We start from the raw sequence: 12,009 nt of genomic DNA, 5'->3' as shown, positions 1-12,009 counted from the left end.
TGTGTTTCATAAATATAGAACAATTTTCATAGTTTAAGAACTTTTTTGCCTAAATGCATAGAAGAATGCCCATTCATCCAAATACCTTTTCTGTTCATAGAGCCTTAGTAACCTCTAGTAAGCGGTTTTGATCTTCGTTTCATCTGTGTTTCATATTGATACTAAAGTGTTGCTTAGTAGTGGGTTGAATAGCAATCTTATTACCACGTAAAGACCAAATGAGCCTCCAAACACAAGTATCATATTCTTTAAAACACCCTATGTTTGCAATAACATGTTTCATGAAAATATTCGTTAAAATGTGATTCGAAAAAATGGGTTTTGGGTTGTGTGTTTAAATTTTAATGTATTTCATTACCTCACCAAACATTGACGACTCAAAAATTCTCTACACATTATTGTGCAAAAAATTTATAGGCCATGAACGAGTGTTTGCTATTGCATGAATAGGCATTCATGGCATACAATCACACAAAATCAAGCATGTGACGACTGTGTATAACTGATGCATGATCGTTCATGACATCTGGGATTGCATATCTACGTTTTTTTTTTTTTTTTAAGCCTATATTCTACCACATGAATTACAAAGTTTCAACATATAATCTAGTAAGTTTATTCACACCAAGGCATGCCAAAGCATATCAACTATAATCCTAATATTTTAGAAATTGCATAAACATTTAATCAAACCCTAAACATGCTTCTAAATGTTCAACATTCAACCAACTCATACCAATCATTGTACACATATATTCTAGCATTAAATCATTGACTCTCCAACTTTTTCATCAACCTAGCCCTACTAGAAATCACCTTCTGTTGTTGGAAATTACAATGTCAAATTTTTTCTCTCTAACACACACCAGAATTGGATAGGGTTGTTTTCATGTATTTTGGAATTAATCCCCAAAATCACAATAACACACCTTTTCAAATTGCGATTTCCATAACCACATAAATAAGTGGCCCTTGTCCAACTTGCTAACATGGAAGGCTATGCCCGAGCATTCTTGAACTTACAAACGATTGTGCATAGGCCAAAATTAAACATTGCTATTTAATTTCAACTCATTTTGGTCTATAGTTAATATGGGTCTATATCATAAATAAAAATTATTATTTTATCCCTAATATACCTATGGGTGTTATATCAAACCTTAATAAAGAATCTAAGTCTCATATGAGGGAGTGAATGAATGTGAGACCATTGACAAATCTCTTATCAACAAATCATGTGAGAGTTAATAAGTATGAGTATATATATCACATTGTTTAAAAATGCAAAGATATAATCGATTAAATAATCTGTGAACTCTTCAATTTCAAAATGTATTTTAAATTGCAAAATTAAAAATAAAACTATGATGACTATGTGTTTAAAATAAATAATAGTAAATAAATAATAGCTCGATAATATGATGGATTATTTGGGCAAACTATTTAAAAACTAAAATAGTTATAGAGAATATATTATGTTACTTTCTCACTCCATATCTAAATTTTTTATAGTTAATTAATTCTATTTTTAGGCAAAAAGTGTTAAAAGTCAAAGTGCATAATGGAGGTCAAACAAACGCGGCCTTAATTACCTCATTTCCATATAAACCCCAAAAATTCCTCAAACTGTTAAATTAGTCCTTGGAAACGAACAATTCGTTTGCCTCCTTTCTCCTTCCTCTCTTAAATCTCACTCAAATTCCTCCAAATCAGTTGGCGAGATCCAGCGAACCACAATTAAGTTCGCATTATACGATAACGTTCAAACAACGCCATTGTTACTTTTAGTATCTTTTGATCTGATCTGTGTTCAAAAGATAGATCCGGTAAGTTAGTTATATACTGTTTTGATGAACACTTTCTTGGGATAGTCTATTCTATTCCAACAAACTGGAACTTAGCCTTAGAATTTCGGTTATTGCGTAGTTATTTGAAACATTGTGATATTGCTCAGTTTTACTCGTCATTTGTACTAAGTTTGGTATAATATAGAATTTTAATATAGATAGATCCAGTAACTTTGCATGATTATTGATATATACGATTTTGAGCAAGCTTTACAGATGACCTTTATGTGCATCATTAAAATATTGTAATGGAATCTTATGTGGATGTTAAAACTTATTGAGTTATTTTCCTAGGTTTAATTCTATTGAATATGAGAACTGTGAAGTTGTGGCATTCTGAATTTGTAATTAGGACTATCAGAAGTGTACATGTGGTCGAGTTCAATATGTCTAATTGATTTTTTATGGAGTGCTTGATTCTTATTTTCTTTCCCATTTTAGGTGCAATGAACAATTATAAATTTCTTTTAAGGTTGCTCTTTTATTATCTTTTGATCTCATTTATTAATTCAGTTACTGTGGATTCTTTCTGTAGGAAAAGTTATTTTGGTTAACACCTTTGCTATCATCTATTACATCCATGTTTGGAGGTCTAGCAACTGCTCTTTCTAATAGTCCACATTTAAGGAAGTCTGGAAGTAGACCCGTTTTCTTGGATCCTGGTTAGACAGTTATTGCCTTAAGAGTTAGATTTTTCGTAACCGCTTCTCTTTTTTATGATAGTTTTGTATTTCTAGATATATACATGCCTCTCATTATTATAAAATATCTGTCAGGTAATGAGGCAGGTAATAATGTTGAGGAAGGTTTCTTGCAAACAGAGGCTAACGGAGTGAAGATTTTGGGTTCACCAATCATGCCATCTCCTGTATTATTATGGAGATTTAAGGTTTTTTTGTTAGTGATGTACATCTATTTATTTATTTTTTCTGGTTGTTCAATTTGTTATATGTGTTGGAATGCTGTATTGATATTTGTGGTTCAACTTAACAAAATTCATGAATGAGTTTAGATCAAGTTTCTTTGACATATCTTGATTTTAGATAAGCCACTTTTCATACACTTATTCTCTGAGTATATAATTATTATGATGAATAGTCTCATGGTTTTATCCCTGATTTTTTCCTTGTGATATATTGTTGATTTATAATATATATTTTCCAAGATTCTAATTTAGAATAATCTCCAGGTATTATTATTCTTTGTTTGGGGTTTCGTTTGCTGTAAGGTTAGTCTTTTTCTTCCTGTCTCTTAAATTGGTACAGATTGTTGCTTTCAGAGTTACATCGTTGCTTGCTTTTACTTCTTTAGTGTTCTTAATGAAAATATGCGAAAAATTGCAGGTTGGATGGGATTCTGTTATGAGAATGAGTGCAGACTTGAGGGATCTTTTTCTGTACGAGGCATTTCTGTATTATAATCCTCTTCTTCTTGTGGTTAGATTTTTTTTTTTTGGGTCAAGTGAAACATTATAATTGTACAAGCGCCCCTCATTCTCTAGTATAATAATACTTTGGTTTTTTATATGGCAGACCATGATGGTTTGGTTCTGGGGAGTAAATTTATGGGTTTTCTCCCAGGCTAATGTCAATTATACAAAAATTTTTGATCTCAATCAAGATCATCTTACTCACAGAGATATATGGAAGGTATTGAATTTAACTACTAATTCATTGATATCGAAAAGCCAGAGACTAGCTTCCTTGTTGATGTTACATGCTGACACTTTTAGTTGTTTCCACTACAAGTGGCCTATACTCACTAGAGCTTCCAATATCCTTTCTATTTTGGCATTGCAAAATATATTCTTGCGGTGGTATACTACTATTAGAATATGCTCTGGGCCCTGTTCTATACCTTGTTGTATGTGAATTACAATATTGTTTGCAAACCTAGAAATCAACTGAAATTGGAGTATCAAATGTATTAAATGATGGTAATAGAACTTTCAAGTGCTTTGGTTGTAAAGATGAGTGGCACTATCTGTATCATTAATTGAGTGTTTTTGGAGTATGAAAGGATCTCAGCTGAGTTTTTCATGTGATTTTGCTGATTTAATTATAGAGTGGGGTAAAACCACAAGTATATGCTGTAGCACAAAATTCTTTTTCTTCTTCCTGACCTAGAATTAAGTCTGTTAAGGTAATTGTTTCACAATTTGATCTGGTAATCACTTTTAATATAATCATTGGTTAATGCATTGGCCACTATAATAAGTTCTATTATGTAGTTGATTTTTTGATTTTAGAGTGACTCTTTTTATTATGTATATCATCCCATAGTAATTCTTTGTACTGTTTTTATATCTGCAGTGTGCCACATGGATGACTATTGCTGTCCCAAGTAGCATGACGGCATATCTATATCTATACTCGCATGGAGAAGTATCATTGGCTGCTTCTCAACCAGTGTAATAGATGCATCCTCTCTTACTCGTTATTCAAAAGAACTTATTTTTCTTTTTGTTGTGTTATTCTTTGCGTTACTTCTTTGAAATTGTTTCCTTGTTTATTGTTGGGAAGTTGATGCTGATTTTTATGCTGCCTATAGTTACCTGAGCTCCTTTGAAAATTGTGCTTGCTTCATTTGTTCTCCTAATGTATCTGCTTTGGCTGTTTCAAATATGGACTAATCTTAATTATCGTTCTTTACTACATCCATACATAGATGTTAATAATTAATTATTTTTTGTGAAAATTATATAACTGAGCCTTGTCAATCTATTTCTTAATTGATGCATTGAATTAAAGTTATTTCATGATCTGATTTAGTACATAAAACAACATTTTGTTTTTTAAAAGACTTATAGGAACAGTAACATGTCATTGCTCTTGTAATATGATCAATAGCAATAGCTAAAGTTAATTAGTATACATTGCTAAGCATAAAACCCTTATTTTATGTGACCACTGAACTGACAGGTTTAAGATGTATTAAAATTTCCATGTTCTGTATTGCAGGTTCTTTTATATCTTGCTGTTGTGATGATATTGATATTTCCATTTGATATTTTTTACTTGTCATCCCGCTATTTCTTGCTAAGAACTCTTTGGCGGATAGTTCTCCCACTACAGGCAAGTTTTCACTTGATTATCTTCCTGTTCTATGTAGTCCATGGAATCTATATGCTTTATAATGAATAAATACAATGATTGTTATTTTTTCAGAAAACAAAAAAGAAAGAAGTTTAAAAACTAGTTTTCTTATGTACAAGCTGTCTTCTGACTTCACTTGTCAGGCCCTACAGAAGTCTTGCTTTTTCTCTATTAAGTGGAACAAACAAATTCATCAAACAACCCAAACAGAAACAAGATCATTTTTGGCTAGCAAACAACCCATTATGTACAAAACCATACAAGTTAAAAAGTAAGAAGCTAGAGAAGCCACCTCCTTCTGTCAAACTTATTTCTTGCATCTCTCTGCTTCATAGAGTCAAAAGTCTTGTGTTGCATTTGGTGAGGGGATTATGCACTTTCACTGTTGCAGAGTAATGCAAGAATTGGTTAGCTACTTGACTGACAATTCTTTGTAAGTTTCACTTGAAGGAATTTTAATTTTTTATAATTGGATAAGTCATCTTGAAGAAATAAATATGCTACTATTAAATTCCCATGGGAATAATTTAAACTAATACCTTCGTTTTAATTTCCTTCTCAAAGTGGAAAGTGTGCAACATGCATAACTGCACATATATCTATTGATCAGTGTTTTGACAACCAACTGGGGTGGAGTAGCCTGACAGGATTTGATCCGAAAGCCTCCCAAAATGGTCTATTGCAGAAATGCTGTCGGGCCACTGTAAACTAATAATAGTGTTTCTTGGCTAAATTGGATTAAAATAGTCTTGTGGAATTGTGTCCTACCACACACCTTGAGCCACATGCCATTAGTCTCATTCGGAACTATCCATTTTTTGTCTCAACCAATGGTTTGAGTGTCAAGTAGTTTCTATTTCATATCATTCATTAAAATTATTTCATGTGATGAATACAGGCAATATCATTTCCTGATTTTTTCTTAGCTGATATCTTGACTTCCATGGCAAAGGTATGCATCCTATTGTCCAGTTAGCTATTCTCATATTATTCTTGTGTTTCATCAACAAAGAAACTGATATATTTGCATGCAGTTAAGGTTGTCTTTTTTTTTTAATTTTTTTTTTTATATGTGATAGATACTCGGAGTCCTTTTTTTTTTAAACATTTTTTATGTTATTTTTCATGTGTTTTACTATATTTTTCTGAATATTTATCTCTTATTTTCTAAGTGTATTTCTCGCTGACTTGATATCGCACATCTTGTGCAGGTGTTCTCAGATTTGGAGCGTTCAGTATGTCGAATGGTTCATCGACAGGTAAGTGTTTTAAGTTTGAGCCAATACTCATACATGTTAGTAGAGTAGCTCTGGTAGATTAACTTTTGCTTTTCCAATTTTTCTTTTTTGTTTGGTTTAACTTGGTTCTATTCTTGTACCTCTCTCTAGTGAGACAACAATATTCTTCAATTTTAATAACAGTTGGAATCCATTCATTAGCATCCAGTTACTGGTAAAGTCATTGGTGGTTTTGTAACAATATTGGTATCAAAATTATTGTGAGTTTTGGTAAAGTCATTGTTTGAATGATTTGTTTGTCTATGTAACTTGCAGCAGTAAACCAAGTCGTGTTATCTGATAGATAAAGTATGAGCGGATGAATTTTCTCTTTTAGAATCTAGCAAAATGTCACATATATTGCCATGAAAATTGTATGGTTAGATTTTCTAGAGGTGATCATTCTAATACCAATTTTGTCAATAAAACACGCTAGTGAACTTTCTTGTTAATGGATTCCAAAGGCATATGGTTGAATTCCCGCAACTGGTAACCATGGTGGTGAACAATCTTATAAATTTTTAAAAGAAATATATTACAAAATCTCATTTATATTGTTAAAATTGATATTTATTAAAGCATAAGAGTGGTTTACATTATCTAGTTCATAGATTTTTAATTTTCTCAAAGTTTAGGAATAAGTGAAAATTTAACCTACCTGTCATATTCAAATGCTTTATTTGAAGATAAGTGGTGAAGTGAAAAAACAAAAAACCAAAAATCTAAACATGTTTAGATTATAACACAGTGGCAAAAGCGAATGCAACTTTGCCAAACCATCTACATGAAGCGTACAGCTAATTTTTCTTAACCTCTAGCAGTCAATTGTCTAATAATATCACATATAATTCTTTCTTTTTGACTTACGTGTATATGGATTTGTTCCTTTTAAGAGATTGTTTCTAAAACATGCAGGTAGCCACTATTGCGTGGTTTGAGGCTGATTCTGTTTGTGGCAGTCACTCCATTGCAATCCCTTTGGTTTTAGTTTTGCCTTATCTCTTCCGCTTGTTTCAATGTCTTCGACAATACAAAGACACCAGGGAGAAGACAACCCTTTTCAATGGTAAAATCTCTTGGATTACTTTTGTATATTTATTTTTCCATTTTCTATTGGACCTCTTTTTCTTGGGAAGGGCTATGGCTGTTTGAGTATTGCAATAATTATGGGTCAACTAATTTATAGATTGTTGTTAGATACCATGTAGAAATATTCATTTGAACGGTTATTGGATTAACCTGCTTCTGGCTGAAATACATGTTTTACATCAGTGAGCATTTTACAAAAAGGCAAAAAAAAGAAAAAAAAAAGATCCTCTGCATGCTTGGGCTGCCAAACAATGGAGAGAACTTGAAGTTGAATTTCATAGATTTCAACCTTAAAATCATTTTAAGTTTCCATATCATCTTACATCCTTGAAGTGACAGCAGAATGGATCTAGAAACTGGTTTACTACTTTTATGCCTTTCATTTGATTCAATAGAAGCCAATGTTTTTATTGGCTGTTTTTCTCAGTAGTTTAATGTTTTTCTTGTTCAATGCTGTAGTGCCTTTTTATCCAAAGTTATAATATTTTTTTGTACGTACTAAATATGTATTGTATTTGTATGTAGGCAACTATTTATGTGTCTAATGATTTATTATGATAGCATGTCAGGTATAGTAACATTGTGTGCTTATGATTTCAGCTCTGAAATATTCAACATCAGTACCAGTGATTTTTCTTTCAGCCCTTAAATATCATGTCTTCCCTGAGAGGTGGACAAACTTTTATCGGCCACTCTGGCTCTTGTCTAGTGTTTTGAACTCATCGTACTCATTCTATTGGGATTTGACTAGAGATTGGGACTTGAGGTATGCTAAATATTTTTTCTATCACTTAACAATTATTTTATGTAAATTGAACTCTTTGGCTCTTGCTCTTAAATTGCCTCAATGATTCAACCATATTCTATTAATTTGGTGGTGCAACTTTTTGCACTGTCATGCAATTACACACCTTTACTGTGTTTTGGTTCCCTCTAATGCACTTCAAACATTCATCCTGTGATGGAGAAATATATGTCAGAATTATATATATTTTGGAGAAATTATCAGTGGATAAGGTACTTGATTATGTGATTGGAATTCACCATGCATGTCCATTTAACTTGCTGTCTTTTGATGCTAAATGCTTTTTTTTTTTTTTTTGGGTAATTTTCACTAGATGTACATGTCAATTCAGGTTATATCTAGAGCACAGAAGACACAAATTATTTTGACGTTTTACTTGCCATACATCTTTTACAGATGTTTTCATGCAAATATACTTTCTTTTGGCAGTTGCTTCACTCGGATTTTTAAGTTCAGCAAACCAAATTTCTTCTCTTTCGTTTTTTATGGTCGAAAATGGGTAAGGATATATATCTTCTTTTTTGTTTTGTTACAACATTAGTATATATATATCAATTTCATTTTTCATTTACTTAGTTCAACCTTTAATTTGCAGGTATATGCTTGGGTGATAGGAAGCAATTTGATCCTCCGATGCATATGGACATACAAGCTGTCTGCTCATCTCCGGCATAATTACCTTACTGTGTTCGTAATCACTGCCTTGGAGATATTCCGTCGCTTCCAATGGGCCTTTTTCCGTGTTGAAAATGAGTGGAACAAAATGAACTCCTCCAAATCCAATATTCAGCTGGCTGCCAACGACATCACAAATGAAGATGCCAAATTACTCGTTCCTACTGACCACAATGTATAAGACCAACTAGTGGTTGTCTTGCTACCAGCTGTACCCGAGGCTTATGCACTCTTCATTAAAAATTTTGAAGTTCAATTCTATATAGAGAGACCAAAATTCTTTTGTTCATAGAAATTTTGGTCAAAATTATCAATACAGGTACATTACTTCTTTCTCTTTTTTTCACCCAGGTCTCCGCTCATATTGATTGTATAGATAAACTTGAGATATAATAACTAAATTTATAATTATTATATTAAATAAGTTAAATTTTACAAATATAAAAAATGTTCTAATCTAGATTTTTTTTTTTAAATTTATCCTTCATTTTGATTTTAGTGGTCACTATAAAAGCAGAGAATTTTCTATTAGGGAAAGTGAAATATGCGTTGTCAGTTCTTGTTGAAGTCCAGTTCATATCTATCTTGAAATCTTATCCATCAACTCCTTGGACCGATTCAATTCAAACGGTTCAGATTTATCCCACCCCATTCTCATCTCTCCATCTGGCCGTTCAAAACCTTTGAATTTGAATACTTAGACACCTACCCTATCACTACCTTTGATATCTTTCAATGACAAATCAACAACGTACACCTGTCATAAACGCATTCGATGACTAACCAGGTTCAGAAACTAACAAACATGCACGTACAACAGATAACTTATACAGCACAGCCACTCTGAACTACCCAAAATCTTAGCATTTCAGAAAAAAAAAACCACTAAAATGGATTAAATGCTAGCCGGAACTGAGTACATCAACCACCAAGGCCGGCTTCCGGAGCCGAGTCAAATCGAGTCAACCACACCCAGAGTTCTAACCATTCTGTCATCGGTGGTAGAGAAGCTGGTGGCAAGAAACGACAGGATAGCTGATGAGTTGAGCCAGCAGGCGGTGGTTAGAGTTGGGAAGAGCTTGAACGCATTTCATGGGGTGAGGGCACCAAGCATAAGCATAGCAAAGTACTTAGAGAGAATATACAAGTACACCAATTGTAGCCCGTCGTGCTTTGTGGTTGGTTATGTGTATATAGACAGGCTGCTGCACAAACACCCTGATTCACTTGTCATATCATTGAATGCCCATAGACTGCTCGTCACAAGTGTTATGGTTGCTTCTAAGATGATCGATGATATGTGAGTTTCCTTTCATTAACTCTACTTATACCATCTTTCATATATAGATTTGATAAGCATATAGATTTCTGTTCACTTGTTTTCTTCTTCTCTATCAGAATGGTGAGGGAATTTTTATGTTCTGTTTTGTTCTAAGAACGAATTAGTTAGAGTTAATGTCTTAGCCTGACAAGCACAAGAACATACATAGGGATTAATCCTGGCTAATTTCCATTTCTTTTGAAATCGGAAGGCATTACAACAACGCATTTTATGCTCGAGTTGGGGGAGTAAGCAATGCTGAACTGAACAAGCTTGAACTTGAACTGCTTTTCCTTCTAGATTTTGGAGTTTCTGTGAGCTCTAGAGTATTTGAGAGCTACTGCTTGCACCTGGAAAAGGAGATGCTGGTGAACGGAACTGCCCTAAAGATTGAAAGATCCTTAGTCTCCAATACTGTTGATGATGCCACAGAAATCTAACTCGGAAAACAGAGAGAGTTGATCAAGTAGTGGGCTCACCTGACTCAATTTTTCCTTCATTTCTTTGTCAAGCTGAAGTCATGTTTATCATTCCCTTTTGTGAATCTTTGTTACCAATTCATCTATTTCCCTTTCAACATTAACAAAGAAAAGAATGTTAGAAAGGAAAATTACAACACCAAAAATACCAGTCGGCAATACGATGACAGATTGTCCATACAAGGTTGCAACAAATTTCGATAAAACATTATCAACTGGCAATACTATTTTTTAAAGGCTTGAGCATTAATCTGATATCATTCAACCCACTTCCAGTTTCCCGGAAAGAATTCTTCATTTATTTATTTTTTATTCGATCAGTGGAGCCAACTTTGGCCGACTATTACCCTTCCTAGTTTGGTCAAGGACTAGTTATCTATCCCAAAATTAAAAAATTAATGAGAAAAATTCTTACTGCCCAGTTTCAAGATATAATTGAATCCTATACTTAACCGGCTGTAATCGGGTGGAGCCAAGTTCGAACTCAAAAAGAGTTTGAGTATATTGTCACACGACTTTGGTGAACTTGCGAGCTAAGACGAGCTATATGATATTATAAACCCCTAAATAGCTAAGATCTTATATTTTTACTCTTACAATATTTCGTTTACTCCCTAAAACTTGCATGATATATCCCTTCGTCTTTTGTTCTTAGTTAATAAATTACAAAGGCCCCTCAGGTTTTAGAATTTTCACATAAAATTTAAAACAGAACTTTAAATATAGGAGTAAATAATGATAATTATATGGTTTTATTGTAATTTTTTAAGTTAAAAGCTCTAACTCGAGTCTATCATTTTTTAAGTCGTCGAGTTTGAGTTTAAACCTTATATCTACTTTTTTGAATCAAACTCAAGCTCAGTATCATTCGACTTGATTCAGATCAATTTTAGGCTTCTTTAGTGTTTTGACATACGATGACATTTATTTATTTAGTGTTTTGAAATTGAATTAATTACACTGATCAGTATAAATTTCAGATTCAATAATTGATTTACAACTATTAAACGAATTACGATATCTCCAGAAGAAACCAATCATATGTCTAGTTAGTAAATATGTGTATTATTTATGTACTAAACACCTTCAAAAAAATTTTTGAACCCAAAACTTATTAAATGAGTATTTTAAACTATTCCGTACTAAACTCGAATTAAACGTTATATTTTATATATGTCATATTTTTGAATTTTTTGCTAAACTTAAAGTATAAAATTCTCTTGTTTATTTTCAATGATTTATGAAAATGTCATTGTCGTTTAAAAAAAAAAACAACAACATTTCTTTTTTAATTCTCAGCTCTAATTTTGTGTTTTTCTCTCTTATAACCTGTAAAAAGCTTCACTTTGATCTGAAATTTGAAATTCAAGCTAACTAACTTATTTGTCTTTCTCAAATACAAAGAATTTTGATTATATATT

General features: G+C 32.5%; 2 protein-coding genes across 2 annotated transcripts; both read left to right on the top strand.

Moving 5' to 3' along the window:
- The first annotated feature begins 1,634 nt into the window (after nucleotides 1-1,634).
- LOC123196717 (SPX and EXS domain-containing protein 1-like) lies at nucleotides 1,635-9,134 on the top strand. The gene is made up of 14 exons (XM_044610811.1): nucleotides 1,635-1,826; nucleotides 2,383-2,509; nucleotides 2,624-2,736; nucleotides 3,037-3,075; nucleotides 3,191-3,283; nucleotides 3,380-3,496; nucleotides 4,160-4,255; nucleotides 4,808-4,921; nucleotides 5,841-5,894; nucleotides 6,154-6,201; nucleotides 7,135-7,285; nucleotides 7,909-8,074; nucleotides 8,543-8,612; nucleotides 8,709-9,134. Exons 2-14 carry the CDS (start codon nucleotides 2,428-2,430, stop codon nucleotides 8,967-8,969), a joined length of 1,404 nt encoding a protein of 467 aa, XP_044466746.1. The 5' UTR covers nucleotides 1,635-1,826; nucleotides 2,383-2,427; the 3' UTR covers nucleotides 8,970-9,134.
- Nucleotides 9,135-9,602: 468 nt separating this feature from the next.
- LOC123196718 (cyclin-U1-1-like) lies at nucleotides 9,603-10,685 on the top strand. Its single transcript, XM_044610812.1, has 2 exons — nucleotides 9,603-10,088; nucleotides 10,321-10,685. The coding sequence occupies exons 1-2, from the start codon at nucleotides 9,688-9,690 to the stop codon at nucleotides 10,547-10,549; spliced, it is 630 nt and encodes a 209-aa protein (XP_044466747.1). The 5' UTR covers nucleotides 9,603-9,687; the 3' UTR covers nucleotides 10,550-10,685.
- The last annotated feature ends 1,324 nt before the right edge of the window (nucleotides 10,686-12,009 follow it).

The sequence above is a fragment of the Mangifera indica genome, chromosome 14 (assembly GCF_011075055.1).
Source record: "Mangifera indica cultivar Alphonso chromosome 14, CATAS_Mindica_2.1, whole genome shotgun sequence".
NCBI classification, from domain to species: Eukaryota; Viridiplantae; Streptophyta; class Magnoliopsida; order Sapindales; family Anacardiaceae; genus Mangifera; species Mangifera indica.
Note: the sequence above shows the minus strand (reverse complement) of the source record. Positions and strands in the feature narration are given on the sequence as shown.